Source organism: Doryrhamphus excisus, linkage group LG4 (assembly GCF_037039965.1).
Source record: "Doryrhamphus excisus strain RoL-2023G ecotype Guam linkage group LG4, RoL_Dexc_Guam_v1.1, whole genome shotgun sequence".
NCBI classification, from domain to species: domain Eukaryota; kingdom Metazoa; phylum Chordata; class Actinopteri; order Syngnathiformes; family Syngnathidae; genus Doryrhamphus; species Doryrhamphus excisus.
This window is the reverse complement of record NC_136360.1, coordinates 210,096-234,345: the sequence shown is the minus strand read 5'-3', so window position 1 is coordinate 234,345 and position 24,250 is coordinate 210,096. Positions and strand designations below refer to the sequence as shown.

At 39.8% G+C, this 24,250-nt stretch overlaps 3 protein-coding genes across 7 annotated transcripts in view; 2 read left to right on the top strand and 1 right to left on the bottom strand.

Moving 5' to 3' along the window:
• Positions 1 to 10,747, bottom strand: part of LOC131130187 (homer protein homolog 3-like) — a 46,828-nt gene extending 36,081 nt beyond the window's left edge. The window contains exons 1-2 of one of the 2 annotated variants that reach the window (XM_058074444.2): positions 10,310 to 10,747; positions 7,296 to 7,341 (exon numbers count right to left, since the gene is read on the bottom strand). In XM_058074444.2, the coding sequence (XP_057930427.2) occupies positions 7,296 to 7,318 (23 nt within the window). In that variant the 5' untranslated portion in view covers positions 7,319 to 7,341; positions 10,310 to 10,747. The remainder of the gene's footprint in view (positions 1 to 7,295; positions 7,342 to 10,309) is intronic. The other variant, XM_058074445.2, reaches the window with a different exon arrangement.
• Positions 10,748 to 12,443: 1,696 nt separating this feature from the next.
• On the top strand, positions 12,444 to 17,886 carry klhl26 (kelch-like family member 26). 2 transcript variants are annotated; one of them, XM_058074039.2, is made up of 3 exons: positions 12,444 to 12,631; positions 13,739 to 13,921; positions 16,206 to 17,886. In XM_058074039.2, the coding sequence occupies exons 1-3, from the start codon at positions 12,582 to 12,584 to the stop codon at positions 17,800 to 17,802; spliced, it is 1,830 nt and encodes a 609-aa protein (XP_057930022.2). In that variant the 5' UTR covers positions 12,444 to 12,581; the 3' UTR covers positions 17,803 to 17,886. The 2 variants fall into 2 exon arrangements, with proteins under 2 accessions (XP_057930022.2, XP_057930023.2); XM_058074040.2 differs by lacking the exon at positions 13,739 to 13,921.
• A 3,114-nt stretch (positions 17,887 to 21,000) lies between these two features.
• The window catches only part of crtc1b (CREB regulated transcription coactivator 1b), a 29,496-nt gene continuing 26,246 nt past the window's right edge, over positions 21,001 to 24,250 (top strand). For all 3 annotated transcript variants that reach the window (XM_058072672.2, XM_058072671.2, XM_058072669.2), the window contains exon 1: positions 21,001 to 21,165. In XM_058072672.2, coding sequence (XP_057928655.2) covers positions 21,040 to 21,165 — 126 coding nt within the window. In that variant the 5' untranslated portion in view covers positions 21,001 to 21,039. The remainder of the gene's footprint in view (positions 21,166 to 24,250) is intronic.

The window sequence follows — 24,250 nt, the reverse complement described above, 5'->3', positions numbered from 1 at the left end:
TCTCGTGAGGATAAGCGGTAGAAAATGGATGAATGAATGAATGAGTTCTCCTCCTATTTTGTGTGGAAGTGGTAACTTTTTGGCTTCTTAAGGAAGGAAGGAAGGAAGGAAGGAAGGAAGGAAGGAAGGAAGGAAGGGTGCTGCCGCCAGAAAACGCCTCTCCGGCTAATCAACTGGCCAGGACGCATCGCATGGAGGCTTGACGACGCGGGCGGATTCAAACGGGGATCAAACTGGAGCAAACACTGCAGAGCAGCTTGACAGGGAAAAAAGCTGCCTGATAGATAACAACGTCGTGTGTACTTTGCAATGCATCCAATGAACCTGAACGTGTGCAGCTTTTACTGTAGGGAATTGGGTAATTTCACATTGACACAAATGAGACCTCGCCAACACAATATATGATAACTACGTATAGCCGTGCTTAAATTTCACATATTTAATATTCAAAACGAGGAAACTGAAGTTCAAACCACTACTTTTTTTTTTGTTATAGTTGATTGTCACTCGGGGGGGGGGGGGGGGGGGGTTGGGGGGGGGGTCTGCTGTGAGCCAGGGGCCTGAATGCAGTGAGAGGGTGGGGAGGGGGGTCATGTGAATTGATCAATCTTTTTCCAGGTCATACATACTGTACATCCGCTCCTGCCCCCCCCCCCACTGCCCCCCCCCCCCCCCACTCATTGCTGCTCATCCATGCACGAGTTGCAAAGGGAGTAGCGTGCAGATTACAGCTCAGTAATTAAAGGGGTCAGGATAGACGTTCATGTTCATGACGTTATGCTGATTTCAGGCCATGTTTCTGTTGCCTGCGATGCGCTGTGGGCGGAATCGAACTGGTTAGTTCACAGGCATTGGGTGGCTTTCTATAAAAATATTCATAAAATATCTCACGCCAAGGACCGGTGGCACTATAAGTTATATAGTTACCATCAAATTTGCTATAAATGATTCATGACATTTTGCTCTACAGTCCGGCTGCACAGTGTCCGAGTGGTTGGCGTGCAGGCCTCACAGCTAGCTAATCTCTTCTAAAGCAGGCCTACGGGGTCCATGGTTGAGTTGAGGTGTCTAAAGTGCGGCCTGGGGGCCATTCGTAGCCTGCAAAATGGAAAAAAATCAGCGGTAATTTTATTAAAAGTCATATGAGAAACAAAAACAAAACAACAAAATACAGTTGTATCTTTTGGCCAATCGGGTTACAGAAAAAGTTAAAATGTCAAGAGACTGAAGTCAAGAAGAAAATTTACATAATTGAACGAATGTTAAAATATGTAGAAAATTTACAAAAAAATATGAAGTCAAAAATATACAGCAAGAGGAGTCATATCGTAAGGACAAAAAAAGTCACAATAATAAAAAATTATGTCATATTATGGGCAGCACGGCGGTCGAGTGGTTAGCGCGCAGACCTCACAGCTAGGAGACCAGGGTTCAATTCCACACTCCCAAATTCTGCTGTTTATTTTCCCCAAAATGTAAAAAATGTACACTTATTTTACCACAAGTGTGTACTTTTCATTCATTCATTATCCTCACAAGGGTCGTGGGAATGCTGGAGCCTATCCCAGCTGTCTTCGGGCGACACCCTGGACTGGTGGCCAGCCAATCACAGGGCACATATAGACAAACAACCATTTGTTCACTTCCTGCTTTCCATAATACAGTTTAAGGTTTTTTTTGTTATTTTTTTGTTTTTTGTAATTTTTAGTTTTTTTAAATTTTTTATTCATTCATTCATTTTCTGCCGCTTTTCCTCACGAGGGTCGCGGGGGTGCTGGAGCCTATCCCAGCTGTCTTTGGGCGAGAGGCGGGGTACACCCTGGACTGGTGGCCAGCCAATCACAGGGCACATATAGACAAACAACCATTTGTTCACTTCCTGCTTTCCATAATACAGTTTAAGGTTTTTTTTGTTATTTTTTTGTTTTTTGTAATTTTTTATTTTTTAAATGTTCAAAATTCATTCATTCATTCATTTTCTGCCGCTTTTCCTCACGAGGGTCGTGGGGCATGCTGGAGCCTATCCCAGCTGACTTGGGGCGACAGGCGGGGTACACCCTGGACTGGTGGCCAGCCAATCACAGGGCACATATAGACAAACAACCATTTGTTCACTTCCTGCTTTCCATAATACAGTTTAAGTTTTTTTAATTTTTATATATTTTTTAATGTATTTTTTTAATAATGTACCTCGTACCAAAGTACCGTAGTAGTATTTAAATGAAGGAAAAACAGTATGTTGTTTTTAGCCCAGATTCAAGTCGCAGTGCACCATTTTAACACTCTGACCCGTCCTTTAGCTCCTGCTGTGCTATTGGACACTCGTCTTAAATAAAGGAGTTCCATATAGTACGAGCAGTTTTGTTTCCACCTTCCTGACACGTGAAGCCCTTTTTTTCATCAAGAGCTGACCTTGAAAAAGCAATTCATGCATTCATCAGCTGAAGGCTCCATTATTGTGATGTCCTCTTTACGAAAGAAACCCCTCCTCCATCCTCCATAGTTGGTGCAAAATGCAACTGCTGACTTGTCACTAATGGTCCAAAACCCGCCCTTAATGTTAGTTTTCAAGGTCATTCATGGTCATGGTCCAACTCCAGCATACTTTGGATGCTACCATTGGGATGTCGGAAATAAACTCTGATTTGATGACATCACTATGATTGATTGACATAAAAAAACACCAACTGTGACTCCAACGGCTTTACTCGCCTTTACTGGTCATCTAGCGCCATCATTTCCGTGATGAAACCACAGATCTCCTCATGTTGTCTCCTCAGGTTGATAGGAACAAGCACCGGGCGTAAAGGTAGCGATGATGCGTTTCAGGTGAACGATAAGGTTTGTTATGTCGAGTGGTACTGTCGTGGGGGTGCTGGAGCCTATCCCAGCTGTCTTCGGGCAAGAGAGGCGGGGTACACCCTGGACTGGTGGCCAGCCAATCACAGGGCACATATAGACAAACAACCATTCACACTCACATTCATACCTATGGACAATTTGGAGTCGCTAATTAACCTAGCATGTTTTTGGAATGTGGGAGGAAACCGGAGTACCCGGAGAAAAGCCACGCATGCACGGGGAGAACATGCAAACTCCACACAGAGATGGCCGAGGGTGGAATTGAACACGTGTTTCTTTGCTGTGAGGCCTGCACGCTAACCACTTGGCTAACGTGCAGCCCGTTGGGAAACACTGGGTTAAAAAACAACAACACCATTGCTAATATACCGTAGTTTGTTGGCATCTCTGCTAGGTGAGACGGTCTGATGCCAACCATCAGCTTTTTACAACAAAGAACCCTCACCAGTTTGGCCTTGAGAAAACATTTGTTTGATACCCTGCCATGGCCGGAGGACGTAGGAGCCAAGCGAGGTGCCATCTGAGGAGAACGAGGAGGCCAACAGCAGACAGAAGAAGCACTCGGGCCTCAGGCCTGGGGCTGTTAGCCACACTCCCCCCTCATGATAAATTCATTAGCATGAAGCTATCAGATGAATGGGCAATGGGGGGGGGGGGGGTGGACATACAGGATGAGGACGCCGATGAAATGGAGAACTCCTACAGGTTTATGCTGAGTAGTAGTAGTTCAACTTTTTAACTCTCTCTCTCTCTCTCTCTCTATATATATATATATATATATATATATATATATATATATATATATATTATATGGTTTAAAAGTACATATATAATTAATATAATATAATTAATATAATATTAATATAATACATTACATTTTATTAATATAAAGTTTATTGATATAATATTAAATATTACATATGTATATATAATATGAATATATATATATATTATATATTTATAAATATATATATTTATAAATAATATATTAATATGTTACATTATTAAGATGTAATTATATTATAATAAATAATATTATATTAATAATATATTTATTTATATATATATACTTTTTAAAAGTGTAGTTTAAAATTATATATATATTATTAAAATAATATATTACATTTTATTAATATAAAGTTTATTAATATAATATTAAATATTATATGCGTATATAATATATTTATAAATAATATAATAATGTTATATTATTAACATGTAATTGATTATATTCATAATATATATATATACTTTTAAACTCAATATATTATATATTCATTCATTTTCATATTCATATTATATATACATATATACTATATATATACACAATACATATATTATATATACACAATATATATTTTATAATATATATATATTATAATTTTTAAAATATATTTTTATAATATATAAGTTTAAAAGTTTAAATACTCAGCAGAAGCCTGTAGGAGACAGGCAGTTCTACATTTCAACCACTTCCTCATACATATACATATCCATATCCATATCTAAATATATAGTATTTTATTGTCATAATCAAATAAAATGAGAAAATAAGTCATCTGCGGGTGGGGTATTTGATCCTAATGTGTTATTAGTGTGGTCCTGAAGCAGTGGAAATCAAACAAGATGGTAGTGTTTGATTTTATTTTGCTTCAGTCGTCAGAGAAGAAGAAGTCCAAGAGTCCGATCCAACACTGCAATCTTTCATGCACACTTTGAAATGACTGCTTGACGCTTCATTACTTCCACGGCAACGAAAGTCACTTTTTAGATCAAGTGGCAGCTATGGTGGAAAAGCACAGAGTGAACATTATCATCTCACCGGGCGACGCCACGCCATCATACGTGATGAGATTACTAAAATGTTGGATCGTCCCCACATTATTTAGATTATTAGCAAATATGCTTCAAAGTCTGGGAAATTGAGATTGTAAAAACTGTCAAAAAACAGGATTTATATATATATATACATATATACATACATACTGTAGACTTTTTACTGCAGACTTTTTTTCATAGGTTGGCTGTTCCTGGGACTTATACTCCAGAGCGACTTCAAAATGAAAAAAGTGTTTATGTTCCATAAACACTGGACACCTTTTGTGTTCATGTTTATGTTTTGTGTAGCTGAATAAGCATTGTGTTAGCATATCTTACATCTATTCAGCCTGTTCTATATTCTTTTATTATTGTTGTTTTATGTATTATTGTTTATTATTGTTATTATTATTATTACTGCCTTCCAAGAGGACGTAATGTCTGTTTTGGTCAAGTAGTTTGGAAAATAAATTATTGATGACTTTTTATAATATTATTATGATTTATTTTTATTGTGGTTGACTAAAGAATGGAATAAGGTAGAAACATTTTTTTTTTCGATGAAAGACAACAGTCTAATTTTTGTTTTGGGTCGGTTCCACGTTTTGAAAAATCTGTCATCATCGTGTAAAATGGCCGATACTGAAGAGGAACAAATGTCTGTGACTGAGTTAATGGTGAAATAACCCCCCCATGTTTATGTTTGTGAGATGAAATGATGACATACAGCGTGTGTGCGCCAGTCTGTCCTGTATTGTGTATGTCCTGCATCCAAGCTCCAAAATACATGAAAGCATCGGTTGTGTGTAGCTTTTTTTTTTCACCATCTGCATTAAGATGACACAAAAGGCATTCCATGGGGACATCCAGTTTTTTTTGGGGGGGGGCTGATTTTGATTGAAATGTGTTTGTTTTTCCTCTTTTGAACATCCAGCCAAATGCTTGCAAAGTAGCACAGCAAGGAAAATCAGCCAAAATCAGGTATGATACCTGAAAAAATGTACCGAGTGGGATGTCTTTTTTTTTTTTATTCTACTCAACAAGGACAGCAGAACACCCGGTATGTGAAGGTCAAGCACTCATGTACTCGCACTGACAACTTCCTTCTCAGAATTGCCTCCCCCACTGAGCTGCTGGTTTGGTGTGAGGACACGGTGTTGTACTCCCACTTTTAGAGTACTTATGCTCAACGTCAAATGTTACACAAAATATCGGCAATAAATGAGATGAGGACGGCGAAGAAACCCCCCCGCTCATATCACCACTCAATATGGTCATTAAGTAGATGAATGATCACATGGTGACTTTGCCCCGGCCTGACATGCCAGATGGATGCTTTCACTAAGTCATCTGGTTAAACCGGTGAGCAGAAACTATGACAAAAGGCAGGTATTCAAACAAAAATACTGGAAAAGCAATTCCAAATACATTGTAGTCCATTTAGATCAGGGGTCTCAAACATGCGGCCCGCGGGCCAAATGTGGTACGCAGGACACTTAGTTTGAGGCCCCCGCCTTGATATGAAAGTTTAATGTTAGTGCGGCCCGCGCAAGTTTGATATGGATGCTGTATGGTATCATGTACCCAGAAAATATTATTACGTTTGATTCATGTTCATGTTAAAGGTTAAATAACTGTTAATAGTTATCCTCCCTATCCGTGTGGAAGTGGTAAGTTTTTGGCTATTTAAGTTTAAAGGAAAATAACTTTAAGGCTACCGTTTAGGTCGCTAGCTCTCTAGTTTGCGAGTTAGCATGTGTCTCAAGACCCTGCAGTTGTATCCATAAATCCATGAAATGTTTAATTACAATAATAATACAAGGATACAGGAAGTACAACTGGTACTATGTAAACACACACACAGGTATACATGTTAATTAAAGAATTAACTTTCCCTTGAATTATACCTTATTGGTCTCATATTGTATATCATTGGAACGCCTGATTGGTTACATTTCTAAGACACTCTTCCTACTGCAACATTCTGCTAACCACTCGTCCACCGTGCAGCCTGTTTTTGCCACATTAAGCCACCAATATATGCTAATATGATGAGAGGAAGATGGAGACAATATGACAACATAACGATGGTGAATAACTAATTAGTGCAATGATAAATATATTTTCTTTTCGTATTATGGAAAAAAATATATTGCAGTATATCAGCAAATATAATGCAATGTATTAGGAAATATATTTCCATATATGGGATCTTATGTTTATATTTTCCAATATATTGCAATATATGCATAGATCATATATGTGTCTATATTGATACATATAAAAAATATCTTGCGATCAAGACCAAAAAAAGACTATATTTTTACATATATAAAATTGCATATAATTTGGGATATATAAACTCATATATTATATATTTCAATATATTGAAAGCGCCAATCATTTGTATATTCTGCAATATATTGCCATATATTGCATGAATATACATATAATATATGTACAAAAATATATTATTCCATGTATTTATAATATATAATGTATTGGAAAATATAATGGAAAAATATTATAATATAATACAATATATTTATATTTATATTCTTTTCGTAAGGGGGCAGTGACACAAGTGGGGGCGGGGGGGGGGGGGGGGGTTGTACCTCTCTCTGTGTAGCGGGTACATTTTATAGCTGGTATACAAGTCCTCTGCAGCAGACCCAGAACAAAAGAACAAAATCAAAGAGACAAAGATTGGCGAAAAGATTGTCAGGTGTTATTACAATAATTACACCAAACATCAATCCAAGAATGACATTCTACATTTGTGGTCACCTCAGTTGGAGGAGTACCTGGAGAAAACCCACCCATGCATGGGGAGAACGTGCAAACTCCACACAGAGATGGCCGAGTATGGAATTGAACTCGGGTCTCCTAGCTGTGAAGCCTGTGTGCTAACCACCCAGCCTCTGTGCAGCCCTGGTTCAGTATATTTTTCATCAAAATAGTAGTCATGCCAAAATGTTGTGTTGCTGCTGGATGTTCATAGTATCCGAGTGATACTGTCGTGGGGGTGCTGGAGCCTATCCCAGCTGTCTTCGGGCGAGAGGCGGGGTACATCCTGGACTGGTGGCCAGCCAATCCCAGGGCACATATAGACAAACAACCATTCACACTCACATTCATACCTATGGACAATTTGGAGTTGCCAATTAACCTAGCATGTTTTTGGAATGTGGGAAGAAACTGTTAGCCAACATGCTAACCACTAGGTCACCGTGCGGCGCCAGTAAATCAATTGCTGTATTTTGCATTTGTTTTTGATCCCTCAGCATTTTAAAATCAGCATTCATTTTGGATGATTTCTATGTTGTGTGCACCTTTTCGGGCGCTGTAGGGTTGTTACAATTCAACTTTCGACTTTATATTGAATGGATGAGACACAAGCAAGAGGTCATGTTGATTTGCTGTTTACAGCAACTGCACATATTTCCTGTTCTCTATTCCTCTATTTCCATGACACACACACACACACACACACACACACACACACACACACACACACACACTATTGGGCCACTGGCTTGCTGCAAAGTGGATACTGGGTGTACTGGGTGTGTTTGCGTTGAGAAACTCAAGCTGTGCGCTGTCTCTTCAGCTGTAGAGTGTATATTTGGTTTGGATTATGCATGCTCATGCTGCCAATAGTTTGGTTCAAGCACACTGTCACTCTGTGCAATACAAGCGTCCACTTGGACAGTCCCTCATATGAGCACAATTCCATCACAGCTTCATTGAGGGTAATGGGAATGGTTTGATTTCATTTGAACATGCATCAGATGACACTTGAATGCATCACATAATCAGTTCACAGTTCCACATGTCCAAAAGGAGTAGGAAGAAGCAAAGCTTATTAAATCCTACCCCTCCATCTGGTACTTTTACAAATCAGTAACTGTTACATTTGTTCACTTCCTGCTTTCCTAATATAGTTCAAGTTTTTTTTTGTTTTTTTTTAATTTCTTTATTTTTGTCAAATCAGTTCCCAATTCCACATGTCCAAAAGGAGTAGGAAGAAGCAAAGCTTATTAAATCCTACCCCTCCATCTGGTACTTTTACAATCAGTAATTGTTACATTTGTTCACTTCCTGCTTTCCATAATACAGTTTAAGGTTTGTCTTTTTTTTTAATAAAGCACCTTGTACCAAAGTAATTTAATTTAATTTAATTTAATTTAATTTAATTTAATTTAATTTAATTTTCATCAACTGCTTATATTGTTTTCTTGAATCGGCTCATCGTTGTGCATTGTTTGATTTCCTTACTCAATCCATTCCATAGTTTGATTCCACATACTGAAATGCTATGGCTAGCATAACGTAGTCCTAGCATAGAAGTGTTTCAAATGTACTTCTTCCCTGAGATCATATTTCTCCTCTCTTGTAGAGAAGTATTGGATGACATTTTTAGCTCATTGCTTATTTTTAGCCTTATGCATTATTTTAGCTGTTTGAAGATGAACTATATCAGCAAGTTGAAGTATTTGTGATTTTAGAAATAAGGAGTTAGTATGTTCTCTGTAGGCGGCATTATGAATTATCCTTACTGGCCTTTTTTGCAGTACATTTAGCGAGTGAAGATTGCTTTTATAGTTATTAGCCATTGTGATTCGTCTTCACCGATATTCATGCCTATTCAAGACAGACCTTTTATTGAAAAGACGCACACACACTGAACCCACCGGCCTTCTTACATCACGCCTGTCCACAAACATTAGACACATTATCAGATAATCCATTGGCATTTGTGAATGCCACCTTGCGTCCCAACAAGGCAAATGTCAGCCAGCACTGACATTCACATAATAAATCCTTACTATTATTTCACGTACTCAGCTGATAAGGAGATGATGTCTGTTTTGATACCTTACATACATGCTTAACTACGTTTATTGCAGCAAGTAAATCCTCTCACTACTTTGTTCACATCAGTGCAACCTCTAAAGTCAAACGCGAATCCCAGGGCACATATAGACAAACAACCATTCACACTCACATTCATACCTATGGACAATTTGGAGTGGCTAATTAACCTAGCATGTTTTTGGAATGTGGGAGGAAACCGGAGTACCCGGAGAAAACCCACGCATGCACGGGGAGAACATGCAAACTCCACACACAGATGGCCGAGGGTGGAATTGAACTCGGGTCTCCTCGCTGTGAGGCCTGCGTGCTAACCACTCACCCACCCTCAAACTTCTGTTTTGTTACATGAACTTGCAGTATTTCTCTAATGCATTTGTTGGATTTTTTTTGGGGGGGGGGGTATCTTTGCATTTGTTATTGATCTTGCAGCATTTATGTGATTGCATTGTTTTTAATTTCCACCATTTCTCCCAATTCACTTACTTTATGTTGTTTATTTGTTGGTTTTTGGTCATTTCTACATACAAACCCACACATTAGCTGTCCAGTTAGCCACCTATAAACTGTTTGGTCTTGGGTTCACAAGGTCAAGGTGCATGAAACCAGGTCAGGCAATAAGGTTTACAAAAGTATATGTATGATACTTCACTTGGGGTAGTTTTTCACTGAATGATGTCACCATAAAGTTAACAATATCACCAATTGATACAGTAGATATCAGCTGTAAGGACGAAGAGGACGTCAAACTTACCCCATGCTGCTTGGATCTTAAATGAAAGCTGAACGCTGAACCTCTTTCCCCACAGAAGGGAAAAAAACTCGTCTCTCCCCCCCACGCAGTATTACTGCTTTTCCATCAAAACGCTTCGATTCACATTTTTCAGTGGAACAAAAAAAAATCACTTCCGAGTGTCCGTTTTTCTTCCGACAGTGAGTGGGGCTTCTCTTGCCAAGTCAGTGGTAGTCCAGACTGCCTCCTTTGTCCGCGGCTTCCCTCAAAAGCCAGCAACAAGGCGGCTCTGACTCTGCCGGTAAATTTCCCACCGAGAACTATTTGTCAGCTCAAGGGAAGCACAAAGAGTGAAAAATGCCGATGAAAGCCGGTAAAAGAATGTTTTTTTTTGCCCCGACGCTCCTTCGGGGACTTGTGCTCGGCTCCCCTCCCGCTTGTGTGCCAAGTCACACTGGGATCCCACTCTCCAGCCCTATTGGTGGGACCTTAGCGCTCAACGGCGCCATCTGCCGGACATCAGGAGAAGTAAGGAGGAAGCACCCCGCCCCCAATCGATGAATTGGATCCATCCGCAAAATGGAATGCCAAAAGGGGGGGGGGGGGGTACAAAAAGAAGCTAAACAAATAAAATATAACTTTTTTTTGCCTGTTTGTCACAATTAAACATTTCAAATCGTTAAAAACATTTCAATATTAACACAAATGAACACCAAATGATGTTTTTAAATGAATAATTATTATTTTAAATATTAATAATAATTATATAATTAAATAAATTAAATAATACATCATAATTAAATTAAATAATTATATAATAATTATATAGTTAAATAATTTAAATATTAAATAATAAGTAAATTAAATAATTATATAACAATTATATAATTAAATCATTTAAATATTTAAATTAAATAATTATATAATAATTATTATATTATAATTAATAATTATTATAAATGAATTATTAAGGTAGAAAAAAATCCAAACCTAAATGGCCCTGTATGAAAAAGTGCAACACAGTGTGGAAAAGGCGCCATCCCAAGCTTTGGGACTACAGCAAACCACAGTGAGAGCCATTATCCAAACCACGGCGAAAATATGTAACAGTGGTGAACGTTCCCAGGAGTGGTCGGCTAACTAAAATGACCCCAAGAGCTCGACAACAACTCATACAAGAGGTCACAAAAGAACACCAAGTGATGTTTTTAAATGAATCATTATTATTTTAATTATTATAATTAATAATTATTATGAATAAAGTATTAAGGGAGAAAAAAATCCAAACCTAAATGGCCCTGTATGAAAAAGTGCGACACATCTTAACTGAGATTAAGTGAGTGCTATCAGTGTGGAAAAAGGTGCCATTTCTGAAACTTTGGGACTCCAGCAAACCACAGTGAGAGCCATTATCCAATATCCAAGTTATCCAAGTTAAATATGTAACAGTGGTGAACCTTCCCAGGAGTAGTTTGCCAACTAAAACGACCCCAAAGAGCTCGACAACAAGTCATCCAAGAGGTCACAAAAGACCCCACGGCAACATCCAAAGAACTGCAGGCCTCACTTGCCTCAGGTACGTAAGCCCCAAGAGCAAAACCACTGCTGAACAAAAAGAACATTAAGGCTCCATTTCGCCAGAAAATGTCTTTGAGCCTCGAGATCTGTGGAAAAATACTCTGGTGTAATCATAATACAGCACATTTCATTGAAATAACATCATCCAACAGTAAAATATGGTGGTGGTAGTGTGATGGTCTCTTGAAATATTATTTTTTATATCATTTCATAATCAAAACGTCATGCTTATAGGCAGTAAAAGAGCCAAACATTTTATATGAAGGATGATCTTATAGAGATAAATGACATTTATCAATATAGCAGCAATGTATCCCTCAATTAACAACAAATATGGCAGTTGCCGCCATTTCTTTTTGTCTATAAATGCCATTCATGACGCTTGCGCCACGTAGAGGCCAGACGCTGTCAATACATGGGAGGGCGTTGAATGGGGTGAACGATACTGCAAAAATAGTATCGATTCGATACCAGTAAACACAGGGCTAGAGACCGAAACTCAAACTAAATATATATGATCTAATATATAACCACCCTTGATATCGATAGAATCGACATTAGACTCGGTTCACTCATTCCTCGTTGTGTCACTGTTCACAGGCGTCAGCTCACTTTGAGGAACCATTCCCTTTAAAACACGATGGCCGGGCATCTTTTCCCTTTCCTTTGACGAAACCTCCCAAAATGCTCAATGAGGTTTCACCTGTGCTAAAAGATGGCGGAGTCGGATGGTGTGGCTACTTCGTTGTCACATTCACAGAGCAGGTGAGTGGGTCTGGTTAAATCTACGGTCGGTCAGGCAGGCAGTCCTCTTTTAAGCGACATCTCCATGGCGCCACGTCAGCATCCGCCTTCATTGAGGCGGGCACGGCCGCTCGAGAACAGGAAACACCGAGGATAATGTCGAGGCCTGTGGATGTCACTTAGCTGCTCCAATCGTAGGCTATCAAGAACACAATATATATTCTACATAGCGATATATTCTCAATACAGGTATGCTAAAATTGCGTTAACAAAGCAGTAGTCCAACAAATTATGTTCAAATCACAGAATATTAGCTACAATTCGTTTATTGACGAACAAGTACAAATGTCCTTTTACCACTTTTAAGTTGTCACGCTCGTATTTTTCTAATGTACAAACTTAAAATGTGAATTCTATTTGTTATTTTTGATTGATAGCATGTAATGCTACCATATGGTCAATATCAATAACAATCCGTGTAACAAAAACAGAATAAAAACACAAAATGGAGACAGTGGTCATTAGTATGGTCATTTCCTTATTTAATTTGAATTAAAGCAGTAAAGACATTAAATAACACCCCTATAGTATCCTTTACCCTTGTGTTACCCAATATAGTCGACATAAGAATAGTAAATAAGCCATTTAATTGCAAATTCCCCCACTGAGGGACGAATAAAGGCATATCTTATCTTATTTAAAACATAAATAAGACATGTTTGTTGCTATAAATGTGTTCCTTAGGGGAGAAGAGTTAGTGGCGAGCAGAAAGTGATGTCAGCGGTCCAGAGTTGAGTTTATTCTTGAAGTGGATGTTTTTTTAAGGCCATTATTACAGCGTTCATGTCGTTTTGCACATGTGTGTTGCTGCAAATGTGTTTTTATGCTAGGGGAGCTGAGTGGGTTAATCCACTATGATGTCTAACCGATCACGCGTAGTTAATCATTTTGTTGATGCTTGCAAATGACATAGTTATGAAAGAACTGTGGGGTTTATGTACTTGATATGAATTTCCCTTGGTAAACCTAAAATGCTAATCTAATTCAATTGAGGATCTGGATAAAATTACAATTTAAGTTTAGCATCCCTTGTTTCACTCAAAGTGACAAGGCCTTTTTCTCTTCCAGTATGGCTAGCAAGAATAGCACCCTGCGCTGCACAGTTTCAGCCCCCAGCCACAGTGCCACCCTCCTCCGGGGCTTGTCGGTATTACGGGCTCAAGGCCAACTTCTTGATGTGGTGCTGGCCATCAATGAGGAGCGCTTCCAGGTCCACAAAGCTGTGCTGGCCGCTTGTAGTGATTACTTCAGGTCAGTGTGGATCACAGGACTTCCTAGTGCCCATATATACTCTACTGTACATTTTCAGTTCAAAGCACTTAGTGGATTATTTGGCTCAAAGCACTCTGCATAAGGCGCCAGTGAAATTGCATGTAAAACCTTTTGGTCAGGACAGTAATGCACCGGAAAATGGAACTAAATGAGAAACACTTCTATGCTAGGACTATGTTAAAAAGCTATAGCATTTCAGTGTGTGGAATCAAACTATGGAGTACATATCCCAAAATACATGAAGAAAGACAAAAAGATGTGTGGAAATATGGGCTAATAACTATAAAAGCAATCTTCACTCGCTAAATGTACTGCAAAAAAGGCCAGTAAGGATAATTCATAATGCCGCCTACAGAGAACATACTAACTCCTTATTTCTAAAATCACAAATACTTCAACTTGCTGATATAGTTCATCTTCAAACAACTAAAATAATACATAAGGCTAAAAATAAGCAATTAGCTAAAAATGTCATCTAATACTTCTCTACAAGAGAGGAGAAATATGATCTCAGGGAAGAAGTACATTTGAAACACTTCTATGCTAGGACTACGTTATGCTAGCCATAGCAGTATGTGGAATCAAACTATGGAATGGATTGAGTAAGGAAATCAAACAATGCACAACGATGAGATTTTCTACAAGAATAGCTCTGATAAAACATTCCACTGTTCTCAAATATCTTAATTTTTATTTTTCTACACAAAATATGAAAAATAATAAACAAATCAAGAATGAAGAAAATCAATCAGTAATAGATAAATATAATAATAATAATAAAAGGGCAAATAATAAAAACTTAAGAAAGCACATATAGTTGGTGGGTAGACAAATGATTTTTTTCAGATTAAAATGAACAAAGCATTATTAGAGCCCTGTAGACATGACAAAACACGACTATAGTCACATTTATACTCTTTTTATTTACAACATATTGCGCAACTGCAGGGTCTTGAGACACATGCTAGCTCGCAAACTAGAGAGCTAGCGACCTAAACGGTAGCCTTCAAGTTATTTCCTTTCAACTTAAATAGCCCAAAAACTCACCACTTCCACACGGATAGGGAGGATAACTATTAACAGTTATTTAACCTTTAACATGAACATGAATCAAACGTAATAATATTTTCTGGGTACATGATACCATACAGCATCCATATCAAACTTGCGCGGGAACGCACTAACATTAAACTTTCATATCAAGGCGGGGGCCTCAAACTAGTGTCCTGCGGGCCACATTTGGCCCGCGGGCCGCGTGTTTGAGACCCCTGCTATAGAGCATGGGTTTCCAAACCTTTTCCAGAGAGGGTCACATACTGAAAAATGAAGGGATGCAAACAGGCCGCATCTCAGCTTTGTGCTATAGCTGAAAAAGCGTTTAACGAGTATTAATGTTGGTCTTTGCTCTTGTTTTTTTGTGTTATAACCTTATTGTATTCTAATAATCTTATTATAGCAAGTAAAAGATAACCTATTTGTCTTTAAGTCATCACTACCAAAGATGTATTTATACGTTTTTTTCAACCCGTTTGCCCAAACGCAAACACATATAGAGGTGATGATGCAACTGCACAAGAGAAGAGATCATGTTTGGTGCAGTTTTAACACGTGCACACACACACAGTTCAGTTCCAAATGTGAAAATTGTAAGTAGTTGTCGGTGTTATATTTGTAAAATAATTATTTTCATTGTGTTGTATGTACTTATAAATATTGTGGCTAAATATACACGGCTAAATTAGTGTCAAAGTGAAAGCTATATTTCTATCTTTTCAGACAAATGCTGAAAATGAACTGTGTTCTACTTCTGATTTCTAATGAACAGAAGAAGGTAGAAACCATTTTTTTTTCTGATGAAAGATGAGTGTAATATTTCTTTTGGACTATACCACGTCTTTATAGACCAAGAACACAATATTCGGTGTGCCTTGAAAACTTGGTCGGTACCAAGAGTGATGGCTTTTGAAAAATGGCTGGGATTGAATGAGTTAATATTTCATTAACTAATAAAAAATATTTTTATATAAATATTTTAAATATGTCCTTAAATAATTTAATGTTTTAATATTTTGACTTAATTATCATGAAAAAATACAGCTCTTTGTTTTCAGTTTTTGCAGTTTTTCATAATTTTTGTTGTGTAATTATTCCCATAATATTTTAAAAATAATTCACATTCGATGTTGTGGAAAGTAGCTGCAGTTGACTCAGAATGAATATGTCTCTGAAAGATTTCCATTTTCTCTTGTTTTTTGTGTTGCAGAGCCATGTTCACTGGCGGCATGAAGGAGTCAAATCAAAACACGATTGAGCTGAAAGGGTTGTCCGCCCGAGGGCTGAAGCACATCATCGACTTTGCTTACAGTGCGGAAGTCACTTTAGATTTGGACTGCATTCAGGATGTCCTCGGAGCAGCTGTCTTCCTCCAGATGGTCCCCGTTGTGGAGCTCTGCGAGGAGTTCCTCCAGTCAGCGATGAGCGTGAAGACATGTCTGCACATCGATCAGATGGCCACCAACTTCAGCTTATCCTCGCTCAAGGCGTCGGTGGATGCTTTTACTTTTCGTCACTTCCTCCAAATAGCCGACGAGGAGGACTTCCTGCACATTCCCATGGAGCGTCTCGTTTTCTTTCTGCAGAGCAACAAACTGAAGAACTGCAGCGAGATCGATCTCTTCCACGCTGCTATCCGATGGCTCCAATACGATGACTCCCGTCGGGCGCAAGCCAGCAACGTTCTCTGCCACGTGCGATTCCCACTCATGCGTTCATCCGAGCTGGTGGACAGTATTCAGACGGTAGACATCATGGTGGAGGATGTCCTGTGCCGTCAGTATCTACTCGAGGCCTTCAATTACCAGATTCTTCCATTCCGGCAACACGAAATGCAGTCGCCACGCACACACATCCGTTCCGATGTCATGTCTTTCATCACTTTTGGCGGGACCCCATATACCGACAACGACCGCACGGTGAGCACCAAGGTGTACTATCTCCCCGACGTTGCTTCCCGCCAATTCAAGGAGTTAACCGAGATGGACGCAGGGTGCAGCCACGCCTGCGTCGCCGTGCTTGACAACTTTGTTTACATCGTCGGTGGGCAGCATTTACAGTATCGAAGCGGTGAAGGCGCGGTGGATAGCTGTTTGCGCTTCGATCCGCACTTGAACCAGTGGCTGCGTATACAACCAATGCAGGAGGCCCGTATCCAATTTCAACTCAATGTCTTAAACGGGAAACTTTACGCCACTGGAGGGCGAAATCGATCTGGCAGTCTCTCGTCTGTGGAGTGTTACTGCCCGAAGAAAAACGAGTGGACATGTGTGGAACCGTTAAAACGCAGGATTTGGGGTCATGCAGGGACCCCCTGTGGGGAAAAACTGTACATCTCAGGGGGCTATGGCGTCTCTTTGGATGACAAAAAAACTCTCCACTGTTATGACCCGGCGTCCGGCCAGTGGGACTTCAGAGCCCCCATGAATGAGCCGAGAGTGCTTCATGCCATGAGCTGTAGTAAGGATCGCGTCTACGCTTTGGGTGGACGCATGGACCATGTGGACCGAGGTTTCGATGTGCTGGCGGTCGAGTATTACAACCCGCAGAGCGACCAGTGGACCACTGTGAGCCCCATGAGAGCAGGGCAGTCTGAGGCTGGTTGCTGCTTACTGGACGGAAAGATCTACATCGTCGGGGGCTACAACTGGCACCTGAACAACGTCACCAGTATTGTACAGGTGTACAATACAGACACGGATGAATGGGAGAGGGATTTGCACTTCCCGGAATCCTTGGCTGGGATTGCTTGTACACCGATTGTACTTCCGCAGACACATGTGGAATATCTGACCTCTTGGCTGTGAAGACCAGTGACGTGTGGTGAGATGTTGGTGGCTGGTGAGGCAGAAGAGAGTCATTCACTTTGGTTAATTAAATGTTTGCAAATAGTTTTTAGTCCCGTTTATTTTATTTAAATGTAAAGCGTTTCATGGCTGCACGGCGGTCCAGTGGTTAGCGCGCAGACCAGGGTTCAATTCCACGCTCCGGCATCTCTGTTCTCCTTGTGCATGCGTGGGTTTTCTCCGGGTACAAAACATGCTAGGTTAATTGGCGACTCCAAATTGTCCATAGGTATGAATGTGAGTGTGAATGGTTGTTTGTCTATATGTGCCCTGTGATTGGCTGGCCACCAGTCCAGGGTGTACCCCGCCTCTCGCCCAAAGACAGCTGGGATAGGCTCCAGCACCCCCACGACAGTATCACTCAGATACTGTGAACATCCAGCAGCAACACAACATTTTGGCATGACTACTATTTTGATGAAAAATATACTGAACCAGGGCTGCACAGAGTGCGGGTGGTTAGCACACAGGCTTCACAGCTAGGAGACCCAAGTTCAATTCCATCAATGGCCATCTCTGTGTGGAGTTTGCATGTTCTCCCCGTGCATGCGTGGGTTTTCTCCGGGTACTCCGGTTTCCTCCCACATTCCAAAAACATGCTAGGTTAATTAGCGACTCCAAATTGTCCATAGGTATGAATGTGAGTGTGAATGGTTGTTTGTCTATATGTGCCCTGTGATTGGCTGGCCACCAGTCCAGGATTTACCCCGCCTCTTGCCCAAAAGACAGCTGGGATAGGCTCCAGCACCCCTGGGACCCTAAGTGGTAGAAAATGAATGAATGAATGAATGAATGAAAAGCATTTGAGGACTGCATCGTCCTCCATCTTTGGAGTCAAATTCATTAATTCAACAAAGCATAAAAATATTTTGCATTTATAAAAAAAATGTAAATGTAATATTTTCTCCCAATTAGTAAGAATAATGACGCCACACATGAAATACAGCCGTTATGCAAACCAACAGAAGCTGCCAAGTCTGGCGCACTAAACCGGATTGGAATCCTACAGTACATAAATAATACAGTATATTACAGTTCAATGGACAATTTTTAGTTTTAAATAAATTTTTTTTTTGGTTTTCATCATTTATTTATTTTCATCATGAAAACTCCAATGCACTGTGAGTTCATCAACATCACATGGTGCTTTAAAAGGGATTATTAGCATGAAGAGTTTCATAGAAATGTGTAAAAACCTGTCGGATAAGGTTTTATGACATTATTATAATAAGAATATAAGCTGTTTATTCCACATTATTTGTGCATCACTTTTGTTACATGTGATTTTGTCACATTTGTTTTTGTACCATTTGATATAACTGGAAATATTGCCATGAGCTTCAAAAAGGTGCATAGTCATATTGTAATTCAGGTATTGAACACCATTTGATTATTTGTTATTATATAAATATATCTATTCACTGAATCACAAAACCAAATTCTGAAAAATACTTTGCATGCTGCATTTTTTGGTTCATGGTAATTGTCGTCATTGTGTATCAATGATGTGGTCCTACTGGGGACCGTCTGGTCCTGAACATTCTGTTACGGTTTTGAGCTATGAATTGTCTTTGCACGGGTCCTCAATGTGGATGTGTTGTGGTTGCTACCATGACTCGCGTATGTCCACGTGAATGTCAACTCTTAAGTGCTTCTTTTTTTTTTGTATGTGTGTATATGAATCGTCCCCCGTCTCTCTCTGAAACGATCACATAAGCTTTTGGAATGTAGTGTTCGTTTTACTTTTAACCTGCACTCAAATGACCTGATACTTCCTAGTAACTGTCTTATTTTCTTTTTGACTGCAATGTTGCACTTTTCACTGCAGAGTGAAACATGATTGTTGTACTCGTGTATCTTTATTAAGGAATATATTTTGAAACTGTCCTTGTTAGGATAGGAGACACCGTACATAAGCGACTAAGCGACTAAGCATGTACATTTTAATGCGGGATTTGCCCTGTAAGTAAAAGCACACTCTTTCATAACATGCAACACCAGGGGACCTGTAGTCATGGGAATGTATTCAACTTTTCATTTATTAAAGTTGTATCATGTTTGAATATTTGAACAAGTGTTTTTTTTATCTTGAATTGTTTTATTCCATTGTTAACTTTGTTGTGTGTATTTTCTACAACCACAAAATGACTGTACTAGATGGATAGCGCAGTCATGTTTGGCATCACTGCTCTACATGATAGCTATGTATACCATGTAATAACCATACAATGTATATTAATATTCATTCATTCATTTTCTACCGCTTATCCTCACATGGGTTGTGGGGGGTGCTGGAGCTGTCTTCAGGCAAGAGAGGCGGGGTACACCCTGGACTGGTGGCCAGCCAATCACAGGGCACATATAGACAAACAACCATTCACACTCACATTCATACCTATGAACAATTTGGAGTCGCCAATTAACCTAGCATGTTTTTGGAATGTGGGAGGAAACCCACGCATGCACGGGGAGAAGAACATGCAAACTCCACACAGATATGGCCGAGAGTGGAATTGAACTGGGGTCTCCTAGCTGCGAGGCCTGCGCGCTAACCACTTGCACGCACTTGCATTAGTATTATATTGACACTTACTATGGTACACATTATGTCACTGTATGGTGACTTTGGTACGGGACAAAATATATATATATATATTTTTTTTTACATAAAATAAAACTAAAATAAAACAAAAATAAATAGTTAAAAAATAAAATAAATCATTTAAATTATATTAGGAAAACAGTGATTGTAAAAGTACCAGATGGAGGGGTAGGATTTAATAAGCTTTGCTTCTTCCTACTCCTTTTGGACATGTGGAACTGGGAACTGATTATGTGATGCATTCAAGTGTCATCTGATGCATGTTCAAATGAAATAAAACCAATAGAATCCAATAGAATAGAACCACTTTTGAGTACTCGTGCAGTTTTTTGTATGTAAAGTAAGTCAGCTATATCTGACAAACACCAGTAATAATCATAATAATAAAATAAGTCATTGATAATAAATTCATTATATTTTCAGAATATGAGGGTCCCCCACTTTTGACAGCTGACTTCACTGAACCAAGGGGCGGGCATATGATAAATGACAGCTGAAGTGGGCGTGTCCAAAAGAAGCACCGACTGCGTGATGACGTCACCAGAAGGCCCCAACGTGGTGCGTAACGTAACATTCCATTAAGAGAAGAGGGAAAGATGGCGTCCTCTAACAATCCTCGCAAATTTAGCGAAAAAATCGCTTTGCATAACCAGAAACAGGCGGAAGAGACTGCGGCATTTGAAGAAGTCATGAAAGACCTGAACATTACCAGAGCTGCGCGGGTAAGACGTGCATGACCCTCTTTTTCCGCATTTTGTTGCAAGCGCTTGTCTGGGCAGCTAGCGAATGCTGCGAAAATCAACCTGAATGTTTATGCGCTAAGAGGCGAAAGTGAAGGATTCCGCAGCAACAATGCAACGATACTGTATTACATTAGTACTCTTTTTTAACTCAGATAGTTGCAAATATATAAGTCAAGTGTCAATAATAAACAATGAATGCGGGTCCAGTTAGCTAGCTCATTGGAGCTGAGAGTGAAATGTACACCTGTCCTCCGGCTAGTGGATTATTTACAACTGATTATGAATGAATATTTCGGCTAAACCACCAGCATGCAAGCTAAGCAATCAATTCATAATAAAAAAAATAAAATAATTTATGTATTTATAGAGAGCAGCCCGAACGTTAGCGTTCATATCAGGCGCCGTCCCCAGCTGTGGTTTGTTTTGATCTCGTCCTCGACTAGCTAGCTGGACGACAACAACAGCTACATTAGCATGCTAGCATAGTCGTTTGAAACGCCTCGGCAAGGAAAACGAAAATGTTGCTATTGTTTTGTTTTTCACCGCCCCACACTCCGCACGACAAGGTTCGCTGCAGTCAGGAATTGTCATCCATTGTGGATGTTATCTTAGTCCGAATAATAGAATGGAATATTGAACTGTTTGAAGTCTAGGTTAGGATGACACGGTTTTACAATAGTTATGGCTACCTTTTATATTTCATATTAAAAAAAGGTTTTATTTCGCCTCGAGATCATCTCAGAGGTTTGATCAACAATTTGCAGTCATGTTGTTGTTGTTGTTACGATAGGCTGCACATTCAATGATAGCCAACGTTAGTGGCTAAACTTTGCCAAATTGCTATCATTGGCTGACAACAAGCAACTAGCTTGCATAGTACATACACAAAGCGGGAAGAGGCGGGATGTAATTATTGTAGCACATTTATTATTATTATTATTCATTCATTCATTTTCTACCACTTTTTCCTCACGAGGGTCGCGGTGGGTGGGCACATATAGACAAGCAACCATTCACACTCACATTCATACCTATGGACAATTTGGAGTCACCAATTAACCTAGCATGTTTTTGGAATGTGGGAGGAAACCGGAGTACCCGGAGAAAAAACCCACGCATGCACGGGGAGAACATGCAAACTCCACACAGAGATGGCTGAGGGTGGAATTGAACCCTGGTTTCCAAGCTGTGAGGTCTGCGCGCTAACCACTCGTCCGCCGTGCATCCTGATTCTTAAAGGGAAAGATCAACGGATTTTAACCAGCTTTCAGCCTTTTCGAGTTATTTTTTAATGTCTATTCGTGCGAACGACGCCAGAAAATAATTAACCTTAACTAAGTAATCATTTTAATTACCTTCCGGAAGTGACGCACCGGGTTCATCTCGCCCAATACAACAACAACATAACACACTGACTGCCATTGACACGCTACACACGACCGACCAACTTCACTTGCCATATGAGACTATGGCGTCTTCTGGGAATAGTTCGTCTTCTGAAGATGAATTTTTTCATCGAGGAACCATTCGGCCTTACCAATTTGAGCCAAACTTGACAGCAGAAGAAGTAGAAGCCAGGAGAAGAGCGGCTGAAGAGGCGGACAGAACAACCACAATGGCGGCCATACCAGCCGGCCGGGTTACCGGCGACTACTGGTGCACATGCCAGAAATGCCAAGCCATGCCGACAGAAGACGAATGTGTGTGCTGTCATGAAATCCAACAAGCACAAACAATAGTGGACCAATTCGACCCTGAGCCAACCGATGTGGAAGAAGACGACGAGCATCCAGGCTATGTACAGAAGTGTGTGACTGAGCACCCAGATTTCGTGGCTCACCTAAATGAAGCTGTGCTAGACACCTACTTCAGGAGCCACCAGTACAACTGGAGAAGATTTCCAAAGCCAAGAGGACCTAGAGGAACTCTAACAAATGCGTATGTATTTACAGAACTCTACCTCTTCGTGTAACTTGTTCAGGACACTCTGGATCAAACCAAGCATAGGTATGAGAAGTTTTAAGATCACTCACTCGTTACAAGTGACTTTTAAATGGAACAAGCAGGCAAGCAGGCATATTAGAAGTAAACTTGCATGCGATCGATCAACTGTGTAGCCCGCTGCAGGTAAGATCAGTGTGTTATGTTGTTGTTGTATTGGGCGAGATGAACCCAGTGCGTCACTTCCGGAAGGTAATTAAAATGATTACTTAGTTAAGGTTAATTATTTTCTGGCGTCGTTGGCACGAATATACCTTAAAAAACAACTCGAAAAGACTGAAAGCTGGTTAAAATCCGTTGGTCTTTCCCTTTAAGTTGTATTGACAGTTCCGTATTAACAGTCTCTGATCATGCTTGTGATTGACAAACTCCATACTGGCCGAGGATGGAATTGAACTCGGGTCTCCTAGCTGTGAAGCCTGTGTGCTAACCACCCGGCCGCTGTGCAGCCCTGGTTCAGTATATTTTTCATCAAAATAGTAGTCATGCCAAAATGTTGTGTTGCTGCTGGATGTTCACAGTATCCGAGTGATACTGTCGTGGGGTGCTGGAGCCTATCCCAGCTATCTTCGGGCAAGAGAGGCGGGGTACACCCTGGACTGGTGGCCAGCCAATCACAGGGCACATATAGTCAAACAACCATTCACACTCACATTCATACCTATGGACAATGTGGGAGGAAACCGGAGTACCCGGAGAAAACCCACTGTTTAAAGATGGAGAGAGATTCCAGTCATTAGCTGCAGCAAACCGGAAAGCGCTGCGTTCAAAGACGGTACGAACTTTGAATTTTTGACTTTGAATGTCAGCTGGAGGAACACCTTGCATAACGCAGTGGGCTTAAAATCATACTAAAATAAAGTGGCAGATACAAGGAAAACGTGCAAAGTCAAAATGCTTCAAACAAAAAAATGACCAAAAATAATAAATGCAACCGAAAAATGATGCAAATGTAAAAAAAAAAAAAATGCAATTAAAATGCTGCAAATCACACTCGAAACACTCCAAGGCAACTACATGATAGAAGACTTCATTGGTTTCATGCTAACGCTAATATTGAACA